General features: G+C 39.3%; 1 protein-coding gene across 1 annotated transcript in view; it reads right to left on the bottom strand.

Moving 5' to 3' along the window:
• Positions 1-23,256, bottom strand: part of LOC126175907 (mismatch repair endonuclease PMS2) — a 163,848-nt gene that overhangs the window by 116,346 nt on the left and 24,246 nt on the right. The window contains exon 5 of the mRNA XM_049922973.1: positions 12,792-12,900. Coding sequence (XP_049778930.1) covers positions 12,792-12,900 — 109 coding nt within the window. The remainder of the gene's footprint in view (positions 1-12,791; positions 12,901-23,256) is intronic.

Here is a 23,256-nt window from a genome sequence, read left to right as displayed (position 1 = left end):
CCTGCATATGCTTTTGTTCTCAATTATATTTAATTATCACTCATCATTGGTGTAAATATGACTGTAAGTAATTTCTTTAAAATAACTTGTAAATATTTGTTCTTTTACTGTGGGAGCACTTCATTTGAAACAACAGATATAATTAAAAACAACTTTCTCAAACATAAGAAAATCACTCAAGTAGAAATTTGTGAAATAATATAACTTCTACAATTAATCACTTCCTATAATTATTTCTCATTTCAGAACAAAATTTATCTCTAAAAAGATGGGGTAGCAATGTGCTCATGCCTAGCAGGTCCATTAACTGATATTTTCATATACACTTAAGATGAAAATTTTTTTAAGAAGTTCACTCAAACAGTCAAAAAAGTCCTTTATTATTACAGATATGCCAATGAGATTTTAATCCTATTCGATGGTACAATAGATAAGAGTAATGTCGTGCATTCACAATTCAACAGTTTCCATTCAAAAATTAATTTCACTATCGAAAGAGAAAAAAAGAGCATAAACTGTTTGGAATTAAAAATTTCAAACGAAAAATCTTAACACATATTCAATATTTCTCGTAAATCAACAACAACAGACATAATTATCCACAATCAGTCATGCCACCAGAGAGCACACAAGCTCACCTATTTTCATTCTATGTTACATAGACTAAACAACTTACCACTGAAAAAAGAAAAAAATTGAGAAAGAACTAGATCTTCTCCGAAATGTAGCGAAAAGTAATGGTTATCCTAAAAACTTAGCAGACACATTATTCAAAAGGAAAACCAATCAAAGACATGACAGTTCCATAGATGAAATAACTTTAACCAGAGACAAAAAAGAACCAGGGAAAAATAAAGTTCTTGTATGGCCACATCTAGGTATATTTCCAACAAAATCACTCGATGTTTCAAGAACACAAAATTATACTCCAGCTACAGTACCACCAACAATCTACAATGATTATTGAGACACATATCACCAAAATCAGAACCATTTTTGCAATCAGTAATTTACAAAATTAACTGTGAAGAAGGCCCAAAATTTTATTTAGGACAGACGGGAAGAAAAGTTAGTACACGATTTAAAGAAAACTCAACAATAAGTGAAAATAATCCATCTACATTTGCTGCACACTTAAAAGACACCAACCACAAAATACCTAATGCAGACGGATCACTCCAAATATTACGTAAGTTACAGAAAGGAAAAATCATGGATGAGATGGAAGAAATTGAAATTTACATGCATTTAAAAGATCAGTGAGACAGTTTTAAATGAGCAAAACTACCTGTGAAATGGGAAATTCCTAGACAATGTTTTACCAGTTCTACAACAAAGCATTACAGAACCACAGAATGTATAATTATCACTACACTCATTAATAAATATAACTGTACTGCGAAACGTCACGCAACCATAAAGCAGTTTTTACTTGACTCCCATAGTTTTCCGTATTGTTTCATTAGAGTACTGGAATGGATTTTATACATAAGACCTTTGTACCAACTATTCAAAAGTGATATGCTCCCACAACAAAAGAACAAACAAATATTTACAAGTTATTTTAAAGAAATTACATACAGTCATATTTACACCAGTGATGAACAATTAAAATTGAGAACAAAAGCTTATGCAGGTTAATTAAAAATTTCTGTAAAACAGTTATAATCTTCCTAGTGTTACGTACTTTCAAACATGGACCTTTTATATAAAAGCCTTTGCAACAACTGCTCGAAAGTAACGTGCTCCTAAAATAGCATAAAACATCTCGGATCTATTTTATGAGCATAACATGGAGTCGTAGGAGCAATGACATATATGACATAATTTACTACAAAAAAATCATCCATAAAGTAAGTTATAATGCACCTAGTATATCTACATATATGACTTTTTCCATATCAACATCACAAGTGTCATTAATGTATGCAATGTATAACGCTTCCATTTTCGATATTTGAAAATTGCCTAAGGCCAAAATTGAACAATCGTACATGAAATAAAGAGAATGGCAGCTGAAGGCATCTTTCAAAAACTTCATCGCAGCTGCAGACTGTATCATACTGAAAATTAGAACATATTGTGAACTCAATCATAATGAGGTATCCTAGACAGAATGACATGTTTCATGACAACCAGCATGGATTCCAAAAACGTTATCCACGCGAAACCCAAACTGACATACTGAAAGCCATAGAATGAAGTAATCAATTGGATGCAGTATTTCTTTACTTCCTAACAGCTGGAATCAGTCAACTGATACAATCACCTGAGTGTAACAACTTGTGGGAGTGATGACATAAGGTCACAGTCTTAGGTAAAACTGGAGTGATCACGTAGGTTCACAGTCCTTGGTAAAGCTGGAGTGACCATGCAGGTTTACAGTCCAAGCCAAACCAAGTGGCAGATCTCAGTTAATTGACAGTATGCTGATAAGATGAAATCAGTCTGCAAACAAGATTGTTTAGGAGATTCTCATGTGACGTGTCCTAGAATATTGTTAAAGTATGTGGGACCCATGCCAAATAGGACTACCCTGGGACACTGAACACACACAGGGAGGAGCACCACAGATGCTGATAGTTTTTTTACCCCATGGAAGAGCATTATATACTGTATAATCCGAACTAACAGGTGTTTAAAGGCCAACTTGTCTCTCAAAAGCCTACATTCAAAGTTCTAAGAAACAGGATTAAGTAACGAATCTAGGAATATACCAAAGTTTCCTATGTACCACTGCCATAGGAACTACAAAGACAAAATCAAATAGTTTAGAGTGAGCACAGAGGTATTTAAGCAGCCATATTAAATGCACTCCCTACACAAATGGAACCAGACAAAAACTGTTACACGTATTACAGTGGGAAGTCCCTCTGCCATACATTTCTCAGTGGTTTGCAGAGTATGTTTGTAGATGTAGATCTAGACTAGAACAGGCAAAGAGAGCACTCTTCGCTCAAAGAGGTCTACTAATAGAAAAAAAAAAAACTGCGCTTAATTTGAGGAATAAATTCTGAGAAAGTGTGTATGGAGCACAGCATTCTACAGATATCAGTCAAGATTGTGGTAAGAGGGGAACTGACACATTTGAAGGGTGTTGTTAAGGAAGAATGATGAAAATGAAGTGAACTGATAAAATATGAAATGGGAAGGTTCTAAACAATATTTAAAGGATTGGGAATACTGTATGTTGGGAATACTGACAAGAAGGAGGGGAATCATGATATGACATGTTACGTCATCAGGGAATAGCTCCCATGATACTAGAGGGAGCTGCAGAAGGTAAAACATGTACAGAAACACAAGAGATAGAAATACATGGAACAAACTATTGAGACCACTGGGTGTAAGTGCTAGTCTGAAATGAAGAGATTGGGACAGGATAGGAAATTGCAGCAGGCTGCAACAAACAAGTCAGAAGATCGATGGCAAAAATTCCTGCAAATAGCAGACATGGGTGAAAAGACAGATTCCACCATTTAGATCTCCAAAATAATTTAAACACTGTACCACATTGGTGTCTCATAACTGAGATAAAATCCTTCTCAGATACTTCCATTATTCAAAGACGCGTGACTCGAAGAAATACAATAGGACCACTGATGTCATCAATACACAAAAATGGAGCATCAGTAAGGTTATCAACTATGATCTGTTGCTGATGAAGCTGTAGTCTTTAGGAAAGTATCACAGCTGGATGATAGTAATGCAATGCAGAATGTATGAAGTGTATCATTTCCATTACCTGTAGTGAATGGGAGCTCTCTTTAAATATGGATAAACAAAAAGCAATAGTATAAACTTACAAAAGGATAGGTAAATGCCTAACAGTAATAACACAGAGCAATGCCAAACACAATAACATGTGAGGTCAGTAGTAGGAGATATGAATCTAATACTTGCATCAGTTGTGAAGCACCTGATAAACTGCAGTGGATTTGTTAAGAAGACCATGCACAAGACAATAACGTAATCTTTTTTTAGAATATGATACCAGTATTTGAAGTATATACCAGGTAGGTGCAATATTTGGAAGTTGCACTGTTTGAATCATAACAGATGACTATAACTTACACAAAACTGCAACAAATGATCAAGAAATTTAATTGGGAATTAAAAGACACACTGTACTCATGAAACTCTACTTGGAGAATTTAAAGAGTGGTGCCCACTTAAATTCTCTTATCATCCCTGTTACTGTGTCACAGACAGGGGCAACAAAAAGGGTTCGGCAAAAAGGCTTTCTTCTGAATCTCACACACACACAAACAGAGAGAGAGAGAGAGAGAGAGAGAGAGAGAGAGAGAGAGAGAGAGAGAGAGAGAGAGAGAGACAGAGACAGAGAGACCAGGTCTAGCTTTGGCAGTCAGAGACAGTGGGTCTTGTGTGAATGTGTGTGTGCATGTTCTCTAATTCAAAAGAAGGCCTTTTGGCCGAAAGTTTACTTGTTAACAGTCTTTTTGTTGTGACTGTCTGCAACTCAGTATCTCCACTATATGTACTCGAAGAGTACAGGGTGCAGCCAATTGCAGGTGGTGGCTCATTTCAATACCAATTATACGTGTCGCTTTGGATCAGAGGGGATTCTCTCCGGTTTTGGTCAGCTAGCGGAAATGGTAAACACTGTCAATCTTGCTTGCGAGATTAAGGTGGAACTCACCATTTGCAGCATCATCGACAGAACCAACTGTGGTCATTCCATGCTGAGCTGAGAGGAGGGTCTGAATCAGAGGCTCAGGCAGTTCTGTGACCTTGTACGCTGCTGATTCCTTGACTTGCATCATCGGGTGGTGGGTTTCGGGTTTCCGCTTAATAGGTCAGGTGGCCACTACACACAGGAAGCAACTACACGGGTAGTGGGGGCTGTGCGGAAGGGACTGGGTGGCTTTTTAGGTTAGAGGGACTCAGCAAACCACAGAAAAAGCATCCATCTAAAAGCGGGCAGGTAAAACACAGTAAGGTAGTTGTAGCAAGAGTCAGTATTGTAGCTGTAAATTGTTGTAGCTGTGTTGGGAAAGAACCAGAGCTCCAAGCCCTAACAGAATGCACTGAAGCTCAAATAGTTATAGGTAGGGAAAGCTGGTTAAAGCTGTAAATAAGTTCAGCTGAAATTTTTTCAAACGACCTAACAGATTAAATACAGTTGGTGGTGGAGCATTTATTGCTGTCAGAAGTAGTTTACCTTGCAGTGAAATTGAAATAGATAGTTCCTGCAAAATAGTATGGGTTGAGGTTATACTGGACTAAGCTATTAATTGGATCATTTTATCGACTCCCCAACTCAGAAAATGTAGTTGCTGAATAGTTCAAAGACAACTTGAATCTCATTTGAAATAGGCACCCCACTCATACAATTATAATTGGTGGTGACTTAAATCTACCCTCGATATTCTGGGAAAGTTATATGTTTAAAGCTGATGGCTGGCATAAAACATCATCCGAAAGTGTACTGAATGCTCCCTCAGAAAATTATTTTGAACAATTGGTTCATGAGCCCTCTCAATGCGTAAGTGATTGTGAAAGCATACTCGACCCCTTAGCAATAAATAATCCTGCCATGTACGTGAAGAACAATGCCTGGTGGTATTTCAGAAGGTTTTGGTACTGTTTTGCACCTGAAAATGATCACTGGATTAAGTTTAAGCACAATACAAAAGGACAATATTGTAGTGCATTTTTTCATGTCCACTTCTTTTTATAGTTACAGATTTTTACTTATTTATTCATTTTTCGATGTTGAATAATGAAGCAATGGAAAGAATATTTTCTCTTCACACATTTGTGGAACTTTCCGAAGTATTTCAGTTTTTTTTCACATGCTAAGTCCATGACGCTTCATAAACCTGTAGCACCATCCAACTCCATCCTTAAAGTCTGTTAAGTTACACTGTATGGCTAGCTTACAAGTGTGTATTTGAATCATTTTTGTATTACTTCCAATGCCATTTTAATGGTGTCCTTGAATCCATTTTGATATTGCATCTTCTACTTTTGGCCATTTTCCATTCAGTCTTCTATCTGCACATTTAGTCTTCCTCATTTTCTTCAGCTCTTCTTTACTAGCTCACCAATAGCGAATGGTTTTTTGTTGGTGGAGGGCCAAAATGGCACTTAGCTGTGCTGTTTCCATGTTCTTCTGCACAGTCTATTACTTTCAGTTTACGGTCCGCATCATATGAGTAACTTTCTTTTTTCCATTACAAAACTAGCTACAAACAAAAATACTGTACTGTTACCAATACAACAAATCACTTTCAATTCAAGTTCACTGTCACTGTCGACTGCAATGACACATCATAGGCTAGACAGTGTTCTGGATTTGTGATGGCAGGGCAGGAGGGAGACAGTGTTAGCAAGCTTCTAAATCATCACAACTCATGTTCATCTCAATGGTGCACTGCTGCTGCCAGTTGAATCCAGTCTTGCCAGACAGAGATAGGTTTCCTGCAGCATCAAGTACAAGGTCCTTTTTAAGACTGGTGGGAATTTTAAATAAAAAACTGGACAATTTGTGTATTAATTTTGAGTATAAGATGCACCTGAATTTTGCAAGCAATTTTTTGAAGAAAACTAGTGCATCTCATAGTCGAAATATGGTACGTCAACTGGTTTGTAACACGAAGTCTTCTGTTGTTGCATAAAATCTACCAAGTTCTGAATGTGATGTTCACATTTTCCTATCAAAGGGATCAGAAGAGAAGTCAGATGTTTAGCTAGGTAATATGTTGGGGCTCCTATAACGCTCACAGTGGAAAGAAGTGGAACCCCTTCCTTAGGGATCATAGGCAGCCCATAAAGTCGTGATGGAACTGGCAGTTGTATGCTTAAGCTCTTTTTAAAATGTTCAGGAAACTGGCTGGATCTGAGAAGTGCAGATGTATTCCAATGTACTGCATCAGTTATATCTTTATGGAGACAACAATGTGCTGGAGTCCTGCAGTAAATCCATCATCTTGCTGAGATAAGATGTTGAAGGCAAACGAACAGTAGTGTTTTGCTTGTCTGCAGGTAAAATCACTGTTTCTGTGTCTTCTCTTCAGGAACGGAGAGTTCTCCTTTCTTCAGCATTGAAGTTCTGCTCGGGTGCGGGCATCCTGGTTATGGGCCTGCAAGTCTTTTGCCTAATTTCTTCAGCAGTCTCATCCAGAGAACTCCACAAGGGTGGTTTTTCTTACCTCTGTTGGTGGTGAGTCCTTAAAGATTGGCAGGCTACTCAAGAAACATTAAATAAAATGTGTCTTCTGCCCTCCAGTGAGAGTGCAAACTATGCTGGGTTCCATTAAAGACAACCTAGTTCTAAGGAGACCAAGAATATATAAAATCACATGCCAATGTAGGAAATCATACATTGGCCATGCATGTTGGACTGTTAAGGATAGCCACATTGAACACAGACAAGGCAAAGATCCTTTCATCTGCTACCACATACTGGGACTCCATCATTTAAGAAGTACTCAAAATACATATAAGTACCGACTAGATAAACAGAGACATGGAATTTCAACTCAGCAAGGTGTGGGAACCAACATTGGCAGTTCTAAGGCATCATCAGCCACAGAAAAATGAATGTGAGTCAACACAGATGGGGAACTGGAGTCCACACACTTAAACTGGGCGCCAACACTCTGCATGTGCGCGCTCTGGGTCAAGATTTGCGGCCACACTTTTCCCGTGTTGCACCTGCGGATACCCTGGCCCGTTTCTTTGGCAGGGGCACTGGATGTCACTATGCTTTATGATTCATCTACAATAACGTTATAGCCCCACCAACACCTGCACTTCTCTAGCATCGCATTGGATAATGTTGTCAAAGCTATACAGTATTTCAACAAGACAGCTGCACGTCATCTTCAGATGCTTACTGACATTTTGCTGCATTGGCTTGGCAAGCTACTGCAACGACAAGTCAATAAGTACCTGAAGATGACATGCAGTTGCCTCACTGAAATACTGTGTAGCTTCAACAACACTATTCAACATGAAGCCTGTGAACCATTGAACTAATTATGGTGTCGAGAAAATCTCAAACTGGAAGATATAACTTGTTTAAATGGAAGACAAAATCTGAGATAGAGAATGCAAACCAGAAGAGGGAGCAAGTGCTACTTGTGGACGGCAAGAGATAACTGAACGTTGAAGACACAAGTTCCATGTCTTCGTGATTTGAAGCACTCCTCCCTTTAAAAAAACACACTGAACTCAACTGTTGAAGTATTATCATCAGCACCATCAGCCATTGCTGTCAAGAATGAGCTAGGTAGATTGACAGCTTTGGACATTATTGAACAAATGTCTGCAAGTGAGTGCAGAATGCCTTTGGTTATCTTGGGGGATAAAAAGGCAAGAAAACTGTCAGAGACCAATACATATCCCATTTGGATACCAGGCATGCTTTTCTCTGCACCTGCAGGAGACCGGTATTTTTTGAACATTGATCTCTCCGGAGCTTGCTGACGGTCCCACTGGAGGAGGAATTGCAGTAAGTCCTGATAGTCAACACATCACATGGATTGTATCATTTCAAATGCTTTGTTTTTGGGGTGGCCAGTGCACAAGCAATCTTTCAGTGATTCCTCAAGCAACAGCTGCTGGGCATTCCAGGCTGCATACATTATGTACATGACATCTTGGTGACAGGAGCCACAATGGAAGAACACTCAGGAAACTTGCGGCAGCTGTTCCACACCACCAGTCCACAGGCCTCAAACGCAATTTTGAAAAATCTCTCTTTATTCAACAGTTGGTGGAATACCTAGGACATATCATCTCTGGCGAAGGTAATAAGCCCACACAGGAGCTGGTCAAAGCCATTATAGCACTTCCTCTCCCCACAAGTTGGAAGGAGCTCCAGTCTTTCTTGGGAAAGTAACATATTAAGGGACACTTATGCCAGGTGTGGCATCGACTGGGCATCCACTGAACAAGTTTTGGAAGAAGGGCATACCTTCTGAATGGTCAGAGGCATGAGAACAAGTGTTCCATACCCTGAAGCAGTCCCTGCCCACTCAACAACCTGTGGAAGAAGGGAATTTAACATCTACTGCCTTCAACTTTACGTTCCCAGTCAAATGGTGAGACTAAAAGCTCATGAGAGACTCGAAAACACTCAGGAAGGAATATATGGCCCACATTCCTACAGATAAGATACTAACACTGTTTTGAATTCCTACAGGTCGGCACCAAAGGGAAGAGGAGTCCAGTGGAACTTGTCTGTGGCTGTCTGCCCCACATGCTCCTTCATCTTATTCTGCCAATGCCTGTTGGGGCATGTGCAGCACTGTCTCCACACTTTTGCTGGGCACCTGGGTGCGGGCATGGAGCTTCAGATGCCATGACAAGTGGACACCAGCAGTCGTCCAGCAGTAGTGAGGATGCTACATGTTCACTCTGGCTACGGGGAACCAAACAGTGACACCATCATAATCAGATCTGTTGTGTTGGGCACCCAGCCTCCATCACCTCTGGACCCTCCAGCGGGCACCATCATGACAGTGCCACTTTTTGTTTCTCTTCTGATGGACCCTCTGTTATCTTCTTTCCTGCTCCTGAGCTGTTCCTGCCCTCTGGTTCTCAGCCCTGTTCACCAATCCTGCCCACATCCTCATCTCCCTCTGTTTATAGGCTGCCCGAGATGGACTGGATGTCAGAAGATCAGGCTGTGGTTTCAGCCCTGCCAACACAACCCCCACCAATGTAGCTCCCTTCCACACCAAGATCCAGCATTGAAACGGAGCGGCTATGCCCCCATTGTGTACGCTGTGAACTGTTGCCCTGTGACATCATTAAATATGCTAGTTCTGGAGGTGTCATCTCATTTTTTTATGGTGTGAGTCACAACAATTATCAATGAACGTTCAAGTACGTTAACACATATTCCTCCATTTCCCCGTTTAAGGATTTGAAATCTTCCTCCAAGGTTGTTCAGTAAAAGTTCAATAATATGGAATCTCCTTTTCATACCCCTCTTTCAACTGTAAATTCTTCATTATCAACACAAAACCTAGTTTTGATTAGTTATTGTACTCCAATCATTTTTTAACAACAGAGCATTGGGTGTTTCCAGGGAAGACAATTTATCTGTTGCTATTCATTCTGAGAGAGCACTTGCTGGTAATCGTGCCAATATCAAACACCCACAAGATTTGTGTGTGCTGATGTGAAACTTCCTGGCAGATTAAAATTGTGTGCCGGACTGAGACTCGAACTCGGGACCCTTGCCTTTCGTGGGCAAGTGCTCTACCATCTGAGCTACCCAAACACGACTCACGCACTGTCCTCACAACTTTACTTCCACCAGTACCTCGTCTCCTACCTTCCAAACTTTACAGAAGCTCTCCTGCGAACCTTGCAGGACTACCGTATTTACTCAAATCTAAGCTGCACTTTTTTCCGGTTTTTGTAATCCAAAAAACTGCCTGCGGCTTAGAATTGAGTACAAAGTAAGCGGAAGTTCTGAAAAATGTTGGTAGGTGCCGCCACAACTAACTTCTGCCGTCAAATATATGTAGCGCTACACAGGCATGCTTTGCAGGCACAAAGATAAATACTGGTGCCAAAACCTCTGCGTCAGTAAATAAATTTTAAAAAAAGGTGGAAGACGAGCTTTTTTTCCTCCGCCTCAAGTTTCAACCACTGCATTTTCATACATTATCCATCGAAGTAAATACAAATTCCCTATTGTTCATCTTCGAATGTTGCAGCATTTCAATGTACTACGAAAATCCGACTGGCAAGACTGTTAGGGATGTTTGTCATTATGGCCAACTCTACATTCTGAATTTTTTCCTACCTGTGAGAAGAGATGGTTGTTAATAGGAACTTTTATGAATTGTGAATCACATGCAGTATTCTCTTCACCATAAGAATAATACGAATATAAACATTTTACCATGTATTCTTTCATGTTTGCTGCTATCTCATTTAAATTCTGTCTGCCTAATAAACTACGAAACGAGTGAGACAACAGCAAACGTGGAAGAATATAAATATCATGTCATGTTTATATTCGTATTATTCTTATGCGTAATAGTGATACAGTCAGAAATGAAGCACGGCAATTGACTAGATTTTTAAATCTAAGATGACTAATTTCTGTGCAGAAGGTAATGTACTAAAGAGGCGCCTGCAAAGATTTTCAAACAGAGAAAATTTTTTGCTAAACTCTCGTTCAGAACATCTTCAATCATTCGCAGTCTATTATTTGGTTCTTGTTGATCATTATCAAAGAAAGCAGCAGTGTAAGTAACAATAAATAGCAGTCTATTGCCATTGTTTCCTAATGAGACGATTCCTCTCTCTCTCTCTCTCTCTCTCTCTCTCTCTCTTTTTAATTGTAAGCGGCGGTAGTGCGCAAAAAAGCAAGCCATGCCACGACTGGCAACAGGCCATAAACACTCATTATCAGAATGCGACAAACAATGCATGACACAGTACAGTAATGCATCTTCAGCTTAGAGTGACGTAAACACCTATAACAAAGAGAACGGAACTTATCAGATCAAAGAAAATTAAGCAATCAATTCCACCAGACGAAGCACATGGAAAAGGAAGGGTACCCGTATAAATACAAACGGAGCGCCTGACACAGCAATGGCTACCTGGTAAAGCTTAACTGCTAAGCTTATGACTCGTACCAAACTACTGTAGCTGTATCGTCATTCATTCAACCTAAATTGTGTCTCATATTACAATGGACCAACTTTGTTTCAATTTGGAGGTGCGGCCTAAAACTTTTCTCTCCCCTTGAATTTTGAGTCTCAAATTTCAGGTGCGGCTTAGATTCGGGAAAATTTTTTTTCCTTGACTTCGAGTCTCATTTTTCAGGTGCAGCTTAGAATCGAGTGCGGCTTAGATTCGAGTAAATATGGTAGCACTCCTGAAAGAGAGGATATTGTGGAGACATGGCTTAGCCACAGCCTGGGGGATGTTTCAAGAATGAGAGTTCGAGTCTCGGTCCGACACACAGTTTTAATCTGCCAGGAAGTTTCACATCAACCCACAAGATTTGTTGGTCAACCTCTTTTATTAGCTTTTATACTGCTTACGGTGAAGTTCACAGAGAACATGTTACAGTGGTTTGTTGACACCACTTGTGGCATGTGACACATACGTGTGCAACAGAGATAACATAACCTTCACAAAAATATTACATAAATTGCATTTATAGATGCAAGATTAATCATGGAAATCTAAAAAATATTCCAGGTAGTGTCATCCCCACATGAAGAACGACTTAAGAAAGTAACATTATTAACATTCCAGCTGCTTCTCTCACAATCAAGTTTTACTATGGAAACATATTAACTTCAATAGACTCAAATATTTTTGTGCGTCTTTGATGAAATGCTATCCAGCTGTTGACAATTTTGTACCTCACACTTGAGCTCATTACGCATTCTACTGAAATTGTGTACATGGTAGTGCATCTCCCTTCATTAAAACTTAAGTACAGTTGCTGAATCTCAGTCATGTTCAAGATTGTATGCATGATGAGTATTTACTGACAGTGTTTTCATCACCATCATCTCTAATATCCTGGCAGTTTTGCTGTTCTATTCATGTTAGGGAATTTATTAAAATAAGTTCCCGTGAGCCATTTTATATGGAGCTATTTCTCCAGCAGCTTACTTACTTTATTAAAATCAACATACAACAAAACAAGTGTAACAACAATGATGTAGAATTTTATAAAAACTTTAAGTTCTGTAATTTATAAATCCTCTTTCTACAATCAGTGTGTATTTATATGTCTCAGAGCTCACACGGGAAATTAAAGAATGCTTGACACTTACCTGTTTTGAACCAAATATGCAGGTAATATTTTCAGATATAGTATTGCTTCCCTGAGTACTAACAACAGTAGTGCGGCTACCCTTCTTTGGCTGGTTTGTACATGTGATCCTTTAAGAAAATAGACATTCTTGTCAGAAGATGAATTTAAAGGACATTCTAAAACATAATACAAAGGAAGATAAAAAGAACTGCACAAAGTCAACTGTGCTACCAATTTATGAAATTGTTTGTGAATATTTAGTAAAATATCAGCAACAATATTTATCAAGCATCTTAAAGGTTTAGAGTAAATGGATTTTTTCTTAACGAAACCAAAATACAATGAATGTATATGACTAAGTCTTTTATGTGTCAATACTTTTTTAAGATCTGATGATGGCTGTAAAACTGAAACCAGTTACCTGTTCAAATAAATTCAAATAGTGACAGGAAATTCTACAGTTTACATTACTAAGTCATTTTGCTGAGAATACTGTAGTGAACAAATCCTGCACAGTGCTGTTCTGTGGTTATTAAAAAATGGATCTCATGTTGTGTCCATGTACATAAAAGTTGATTTTTGGCTGCAATGTTCAGACAACCAAAACTGTTCTTAGAAATTAATTACTGTTGAAACACCAGCACTCTGGAACAAATTCAGTATGATTTTTTAGGTCCAGTTCTGCAGATGATTATCACAGATCTTTTTTCCATGACCAGTAGCTTATTTAAGTCACTTTGGGCTGTTGCACTTTGTATATCTGTTCAATAAACAATCTTATTGGGGTCCCATTAACCCCCATAGGGCGCATTGCTAGTTCGTAGATAGGGCAGGGTCAGCTAACGCATTCCAAAGTGCACACGAGCTCAATGTGCGGGCCACATGCAGGTTGAGGCTCAGCCTATCTCGGCTTAGCGCCATCCTTCTCAGAAGTCTTGGCACATGCAACATTTCATTCAGCATCACAGTGTGGCATTTTTTGGTCGGCACTACGTTCTTCAGTTTTGTACAATCATAGTGTCAGCACTGTTTACCCTTCACTATTCGTCCATGGTATAATGGAAGTTTGACGAAAATGAGGCAATCTAGCGATCTATCATTACAACCCTTGAAAAATAAATGGGACTGAAAGAAGAGAAAGATAAAAACTCTCAACACTGCACGGTAAATATAGAGTCAGATAATTGACAGGTACTGCAAATTTGCTTCAGAATGACATTACAACCTTTTTTAAGAAGACTTTAAAGATTTAGGTGATGATGAAAGAGCAAAAAATTACAATGATCGATAGACGAGATTCCCTGTTCTGTACGTCAAGAAACACTCTGTGATAAATTTATAGGCATGGAGCCAGCCCATGATGAAACTGGTGGTACGAACAGCAAATTTTCTAAAGTTGCACGCATTATTCCACTATCAGTTGCAACAACAGTTTTGATGAAATTGAAATAAGAGTGTAGAGACTTTACATATTAAGGCAGAGTGCACTGGTTCAGTCAAGGGACTTGCTGGGACAATTTTTTTATTTAAAGCTCACTACTATTGAATTTACGAAGAAAAAAGCAAAGCAGGAACGAAGTTTAGAACATCTGGAATGGACTGCAACCCTCACATTTTAAGTGGACTTGACTGCACACTGCCCACAATAATACTTTGCAAGGTTCTGATTCAATGGGGATGCAAAGAGAAAGAAAAAAAATAAAAGAAAAATGATCATCGCAGTCTGCTGGAAGGGACAAATTCTGACAAAAACCAACGTTTATTTTGCAAAGATCATTGCCATTAAAGAAAATTCAAGGTTTGAAGATTTAGTAGGATAGTTTTCTAAATGATTTGAGGACACTGCCAATCTTACATCTGCTTGTTTGCAGTTTCAGTTGATAGCATCCTGAGCATGTGCAGATGGAGCTGACTGATCTGCAAAGTACTTCCCAATTAAATGACAAATCCTTTCATGTTAAAACTGTTCAGGAGATGTACATTATTTTCCTCAGAAAGAGTTTCTATTTCTACATAATGAGATTGCTAAGATGATAAAATATTTTGATCAACATATGCTTGTGAAAAACTTTTTTCAATCATGAAAGTAAATAATTCACAATTACGTGACAAGCTGAGTGTAAAAGTCTGTGAAACTGTCTCTGTCTGTCCGTATGCCAACAGTTTATACCACACAAAAATTATATTATGTCTTCATCGTGCAAAAAATAATTAAATAATAATGAAAATTTGTTTTGTTTGTGATCTACATTATTGAGACATATGGTACATGAAATCAGAGTGACGGCATTGCCACCTAAATGTGGCACTTTCACAATTTCCCCTCTCCTCTTGCTCAAACAGCATGGTATGGTGGGGGAAGGGTGCAGCCAGACGAGAGCTAAGAGGACTGCTCATGTGCCCAATTCCTGGCCATCCCTAAACAACCCACAGAACAACAGGCAACCCAGTTCCTTTAAAATACTGGGAGACTCTCTCATATGAATGAAAACTCCAATGAGACCATGGTGCAATGGGTAGATGACACAAATAATCTTTCTGGCAGTTAATGAAGAAAGGAATCACTGCCTTGTGGTGATGGACATTCTAAGACTAAAGGAATCAACTCTAACAGAAAATCCTCAGGTGCATAAGGCTTAGCAAGCCTGCTGAAGAATAGTTAATTATGTTACTTTGCTACAGAGAATGAACCTTAGATGAAAAAGAATCCCACATACTGTACCTTGGGGACAAATGATGAACCTCTGCAGTCAATGGAAATCCAGGGAATGCACTCAATTTGGACATTCAAACAATTATAAACAGATTGCTGGAACACTAAAAGTGATAACCTTGGCAGGATGTACAGAGGAGACATTAGATATGATGAAGATAAGGGAAGATTCATACACTTGAGCTTAGTGAAACAAAGTGGAGCTCATTCAAAATTGTTGAGAGTGGATTACAAGTTGTAATGGTATTGGCAAAAAACAGAGACAAGAAATGGAGTACATTTGGTATGGCATAAAAATGTTGCTCCTACCACTGATGTTACTTTTATTAGTGGCAGAATAACAAAAGCCACAATAAACACTAGCCACACAACAATTTAAATGTATGCTGCTCAAAAATGGTGCAATGTTGGGAAGAAACTAGAATATTTCAAAGAAGTAGAAGAGGAGTTACAACAAGAAACTACTAAGATAACAGGGTTTTGTGTTGTGACAGTGCCATGACATTTAACAGTGCCGCCACAGCAGTACGCGCAAACGGCGATAGAGGTGCTCCGCAACTCGGCTGAGCGCGGGAGCGCCACCTAGCTATGAACGGCGCCGGCCGCATGTCATGGCACGGCAGTCGAATGAGAGATACTGAGTTGTTATCATGTAACCAGCTATTGTTTCTAAGTGAGTGTGTTTGAATATCCACGCAATTATTGGTGATTAAAGGTTATAACATTTTAGAATGCAGAAGTTGGAACAAATAGGTTTGATTATCAGATGGCAGGACCTTTCGGTTACAGAACAAGGAGTATTGAGGAAGAAAATTTCCTAAATTTTTACATGAAATAAACTTTTGGTAAAATCACTCATGATCCTTTTATTAGTGACACACAATGAAAACCTAAGTACAGAGAACACCAGCTTCACAATAAACAAAGCGATTGCCCCTAAATAAGGATGTGGTAATAAGGATGACTATGAATTTTTCAAAAAAATAGAACAGCAGATACAACAAGAAAACACCATAATAATAGGGTGATTTGAAAGCAGAAGTTGTAAAAGACAGGTCTGGTTATGAGGAGATGATAAGAAGATGTGGCTAGGGAACTATGAATACTGAGGGAACAAATTTCCTAAATTTCTGTATGAGAAACTATGCACTGATAAAGAATACATTCTTCAAAAAGCAGATCAGTCACAAGGTCCCTCTATATTCTTTCTAACCAAAAGTATCCAGACAGCCCTATGTAATGTGGAGTTGATGATGTCAGGAGATGTGGACCTGCCAGTATAAATAAAGACAGGGAGTATTGAGTTGTCAATAGAAAAGCAGTAACAGCAGAATGGGTCGGTTAGGAAAGGTCAGTGACTTAGAACATGGACTAGTCATTGGATGTGACCCGAGTAACAAAGTCATCTGGAGCATTTCAACCCTTCTAAAGCCACCCATGTCGACTGTTGGCGATGTGATTGTAGGGAGGAAATGTGAAACAACAACCGAAGCTTAACCAACACCAGTCATACCTAATTTACTGACAGAGAGAGGCCACTGAGCATTTGTGGGCTGCTGTAGAAAATTGCATGAAATTAGTGAACTGAATCTCTCATCAGTTATGAAGTGCTACCAGCAGTCCAGCTAGCATAATGACTGTGCATAAGGAGTTAAAAAGAATGACTTACAATGGTCAAGCAGCCCCTAATAAGCCAAACATTTCTGTAGTTAGTGCTAAGCAACACTTGAGGTGGTGTAAAGAGCAGATGACTGAAAATGAGTGATGAATCATGCTATTCCCTGATGCAATACAATGGAATGGTTTGGGCATGGCAAAAGACTGAAGAACTTAAACTGCCACTGTGTGCAGTACCAACAGTGAAGTACGGAGGTGGGGTTGTCACGGTATTGGCATGTTTCTCATGGTTAGGGTGTGGTTCCATTACTGCACTTGCGAAAATGTTGAATGCAGGTGGATATGAACATATTTTATGGCACTGTGTACTGCATACAGTAGTGAGACAGTCCAGAGATGATTATTGATTGATTTTATCAGCATGAAAATGCACCTTGTCAGAAATAAGTGTCTGTGAGGCAGAGTCAATGATTTGTGGACAATGGAAAACATTTGGAATGTGGCTGAACGTCAACTTTGCTCCAGACCCCAGAGTTCAACACCACTACCTTCTCTGGTTTTATCTCTTGAGGAATAATGGACTGCCATTCATCAACAGACATTCAGACACCTTACTGAACATGTCCTCAGCAGAGTTCAAGGCATCATAAAGGCAGAGGGTGGACATAGCCCACATTAATGTCCACTAATAGGTATTCCAAAACCTTTGATCAGATAGTGTATAGCTGAGATTGAAAATTTAAAACACTTATTGACTATATATTAAAAGATAAACTGAAGGAAGATCAAACATCCCATTGGCAGCATGGACATTAGAGACAGAGTGCACGCTCTGATTACAGAGGAAGGGGAAGAAATCAGCCATGCCCTTTTTAAGGAACCATCACAGCATTTGATTTCGGAATATCATTAAATACCTGAATCTGGATGGCTGGACAGGGATTTGAACCATTATGCTCCCAAATGCAAGTCCAGTGTGACACCACTGCACCACCTCACTTGATAACAGATAAACTTTTAGGGGAAAAGGTAAGAGACACAAAAGTCATCTCAGGTGAATGTTTATAAAGTGACCAAAAGCTTCTAGTATCAGATCTAAATTGCATGGTGAAATATACAGGAAGAGGACAGAAGTTGAATGCAGTTGAGAATAAGAGAGCTTTTCAAAATTGGATGCAGTGAAAAGTGAGAAAGAAGGTGCCAGAGAATACTGAAGAAAAGTAGAATATATACAAAACATCAATAATCAGTTGAGATGTTGAAGTGTGTGGTCAAATAAAAAGTCGAGTAAAAAATACTGAAATAAATGAAAAAATGGTACTCCAGGATTAAAACAGTAAAATTATTACTAACCAATGGAAAATCCAGGATGGAATGTAACAATACCAGAGAAGGAAAGTTGCTACTCACCATATAGTGGAGATGCTGAGTCGCAATAGGCACAATAAAACAAGTGGACCACCCTGTTGCTGAACACGCTGCAAAACATAATACCCCTCATCTCAATGACTGCTTCAGAGCCTGTGCCATATGGATCCTTCCCACCAACACCAGCTTTTCTGAATTGCGCAGCTGGGAACTTTCCCTGCAATACATCCTACGTTTCCGTAACCCTCCTGGCCTGAACCTTTGTTAGTCACTGTCCTTACCCATCCAGCCCCCTCCTTGTTCCCATTCCAGCACTACACAGTCATCATTTCACCGCCACACCCAGTCTTTTAATTTCATTTTATTTTTATTTATATTTCTCTCCTTTCCACTACTTACCCCCTCCCCCCTCCACACCTTCTCTCCTGCCATCCGTCTAAACTGCAACACTTCACTGTCCACCACTCCCACCATATTATCCCTCCCCCACCCAGTCGCCACTCCCATCATGCACTGGTGCTGCAGCTCGCAGTATAGTTTCAGCTCCCTGAGACTGCAGACGTGTGTGCAAGTTGTGTTTGTGCACGTGTGTGTGTGTGTGTTATGTGTGTGTGTGTGTGTATGTGTGTTTTTATACGGTGAGTAGCAGCTTTCCTTCTCCGGAAAAATTATTATTAATGATTGAAAAATGGCAAAGAAAAACAAAGATCCTCCAAGAAAATCAAATTAATGCTCTTGTGTCACAGAACGTATTAAGAATAGCGACACCTGAGCAGGAATATACACATAAGAATAAAAAGAGAAAATTTGAGATACTTCCACTAAGAAACTTTAAAAAGTAGAGAGAAAAAAAAAGATACTTTATGGCTTGATGAATAGTATGAAATCAGAAAGCACAGAGATAAGGCAATATAAAAGGAAGAAGGAATCATCAACAAAGACGTAGAAAGACTAAGAGAAGACATGATTTATTTTGCAAAGTTACTGAATGAGGAGAATAAGAAATACCATGAACCCAGAGTCACTGAACTACATGAAGAGCATTCACCAATTACTGGACAGAAAAAGAAAATGCTCTGAAACAAATGAAAGGAGTGAAGTCTCCTGAAGATGATCAGTCAACTTCAGATGTAAAAAAGGCAGTGGGGATCAATGGAATACCACAGTTGCCCTGAATCTTGGGAGTGATTTGGAAAGAAAATGGGATATGCAGTAACTGGACAAGGGAAATTATAATTCAGATATTTCAGAAAGGAAAATGAAAAAAGTGTACCAACTATAGAGATATCACTTTATTATCATAGAACAAAGATCGTGTAACCGGTTCCGAAAAACGTATTAGGAATTAATCTTGAAACTCAGTTTGAAGAAAACAGAATGTATTTATGACTAACAGAGAAACAGTTCAACTTATTTTTACAGTCAATAAATGGGGAAATATTAGGGGGGAAAGAAAAGACCTGATGTGACGACAATATACATTATGATGAGAAGTACCTGGCGACTCCTGTGTAAGACAAAATTGACTATGGATGTCACAAGAGGCAGACCAGCCAGTATAAAAGGAGGTGACAAGCACTGTGTAGTTAGTAAAGAACCAGTAATAGCAGAAGGTCAGGAGCGCTCAGTGCCTTTGAACTTGAACTAGTAATTGGATGTCACCTGAGTAAAAAATCCATCAGAGATATTTCAATTATTCTAAAGCTGCCCAAGCTGACTGTTGTTTATGTGATTCTGAAGTGGAAATATGAAGAAACAACCACAGCTAAAAGAGAATGTGGCAGACCTCATGTACTGGCAGAGAAGAACCTTCATGCACTGTGGAGGGTGCTTGTAAAAAAATCACATGAAATCAGCACAAGGAATAGCTTGACAATTCCAAAGTGCTTCCAGCAGTGTGGCTAGCACAATGATATGTAGAATCTCAAAAAGGAAAGCAGCACTTAATAACCCACACATTTCAGTAGTAAGTGATGCTTGAGGTGGTGTAAAAGAGCGACGCTGCTGGTCGCTGGACAGTGGTCGTACATCACACTGACAGTGAAGTACCGAGAAGGTCTTACTACAATATGGTGGAATTGGATGGATTAAACATCTACTCACTAAGTGGCAGCATGAGAACGCACATATAAAAAAAGTTATATGTATGCAAGCTTTCAGAGCCAGTGGCTCCTACTTCTGGCAGAAGGGTTGAAGGGGAAGGAAGAGGAGTGAGGGAAAAGGGGTAAAGTTTGGAAAAGTCACCCAGAATTCCGCGTCAGGAAAGACTTACTGGACAGGATGAGAAGGAAAGACTGATTGTTGAAGACTGCACCAGATGAAATTTGAAAACCTGAGAGCTTAAAGGTATAAAACTGGGTAACATGCAAGACAGAAATTACTGCTAGAACATAGTGAGTTAATAAGAGTGAAAAACTAAGTGCATTGTATGTAATAAAAGTGGAAGGGTGCAACGAAAAATAGACAGGTCACAAAATGAAAGATATAGAAAACTAAAATGGAGTGAAGAAAGTAGTAGTTACTGTAAAGAAATGCTGAGACATAAGAAATTAACATAAATTAAAGCCAGGTGGGTGGCCAGAACCAAGTCCATGTTGTAGCACTAGCTCCCACCTCTGGAGTTCGGAGAAAGTGGTGTCTGGGGGAAGAATCCAGATGGCATGTGTGGTGTAACAGGCACTGAGATCACAACTGTCATTTTGTAGAGCACGCTCTGCAACAGGGTATTGTGTGTTGCCGGTATACACCCTCTACCTAAGCCCATCCAGCCTAACTGATAACTTGGTGGTAGTCATGTTGATGTAAAGGGCTGAACAGTTTTTACATAATGGCTGGTATATGTATGACCTGTCATTTCACAGTATGGGGTTGTTTCTCATGGATAGGGTGCGGTCCCCTTATTCTGCTTACCAAAGATGCTAGAACTGAAAGTGTACAAACATATTTTACAGTAATGTGCACTGCATACAGCAGTGGGACAGTTCGGATATGACGACTGTTTGCATCAGCATGACAATGTTTCCTGTCACAAAGCAGCATCTGCTAGGCAATAGGTCGTGGTCAGTAACATTCCTAAAAGGGACTGCCCTGCCCAGAGTCCCAACATGAATCCACTAGAAAGTGCTGTAATGTCAGCTTTGCTCTTGACCCCAGTGTCCAACATCCTACCTCCTCTGGTTTCAGAATGAATGGGCTGCCATTCCTCCACAGACATTTCAACATCTCACTGAAAGGGTCCCCAGCAGAGTTCAAGCTGTCATAAAGGCAAAAGTGTTCGCTAATAGATGTTCAGATACTTTTGATCAGATAGTGTATGACAGTGTGCCGTGGTACAAAATAATGTATTGCTTAGAAAAATGTAATGTCCCTAACTCCCTAATTACAAAATTTCAGATGCTATATGATAACTGTGAGGAAAGTGTATAAACAGGTGCTGGAAGGTGAAATATGTTTACATGAAAGAGAAGTGTGGAACAGGCCACTTCTTTTTCCCCATTACTCTCAACACAGTCATGGATACCACAGTGAATAACACAAAGTAAGCAGAAAAAGAAGACCTAAATGTTCTTGTATTTGCAGATGATGTTAATGATGGAGTGAAATTATAACAGAGGTACAGAGGAAATTGAATCCATGGAGCACCATGTTCCAAGATTTCAAGATTCTAATTAAATGTAACTAACAATACAACAGTGGCAATGCTAATAAGAACACTGGCTCCATGAAACCTATTTCTGCAAAGGAACAAGACTGAGAGTGTGAATAATTTCACATAGATTGGTAGTGTTGTGGTAAGTGATAGGAGTGTCAAAACTGAGGTTCTGGGCAGTAATCATAAGATCCAAATTCTTCAACCTAATATGAAGCCTTGTCTGGGATAAGGATATCCCTCTAAAAACTCAACAGCCCATTTTCCCATATTTCCTTCTAGTCATTATGTCATGTAGTCTGGAGAGCTGTGTCATAGCCAAAAGATGCACAAACCAATTACAAGGCTCTGAAATCAAATTCCTTATCACTTCTCTACAAAGACAAGAGTAGATAACATCAGAACAGCACATAACGAGGTACCTGCATGTGGAAGTGATCATGGAGGGAATGCTGATTGCATTGAGACCAATGTGGTATGGCCACATGAAACAGTTGCAGCCTAACCGAATTCCTTCGTCAGTACTAGGAATGGAATATGTCATGATGAAGAGCAGTTGAATATCCATGGAAGAGGTGGGTGGTCTAGATTAAAGAAGACTTTGAAAGAAAAGGAGAGACGTGGGAGGTGGACATTTTTGAGACCCTTGGTATGATTAATGGAGAAATTACTGTAGCTTATTTGCATTTTCGGGCTTTCTACAAATAGACTTAAGCGCTAAAGAAACTGGTGTAGGCATGCATATTCAAATACAGAGATATGTAAACAGGCAGAACACAGTGCTGTGGTTGGCAAGGCCTATATAAGACAACAAGTGCCTGGCGCAGTTGTTAGATTGGTTACTGCTGCTACAATGGCAGGTTATCAAGATTTAAGTGAGTTTGAATGTGGTGTTACAGTCAGCACATGAGCGATGGGACACAGCATCTCCAAGGTAGCGATGAAGTGGGGATTTTCCCATATGACCATTTCACAAGTGTACCATTAATATCAGGAATCTGGCAAAACATCAAATCTCCGACACTGCTGTGGACGGAAAAAGATCCTGCAAAAACGGGACCAAGGACAACTGAAGAGAATCATTCAGCATGACTGAAGTGCTACTCTTCCACAAATTGCTGCGGATTATTTGTTGGG

Source organism: Schistocerca cancellata, chromosome 3 (assembly GCF_023864275.1).
Source record: "Schistocerca cancellata isolate TAMUIC-IGC-003103 chromosome 3, iqSchCanc2.1, whole genome shotgun sequence".
NCBI classification, from domain to species: domain Eukaryota; kingdom Metazoa; phylum Arthropoda; class Insecta; order Orthoptera; family Acrididae; genus Schistocerca; species Schistocerca cancellata.
This window is presented reverse-complemented; position numbering and strand designations above follow the sequence as displayed.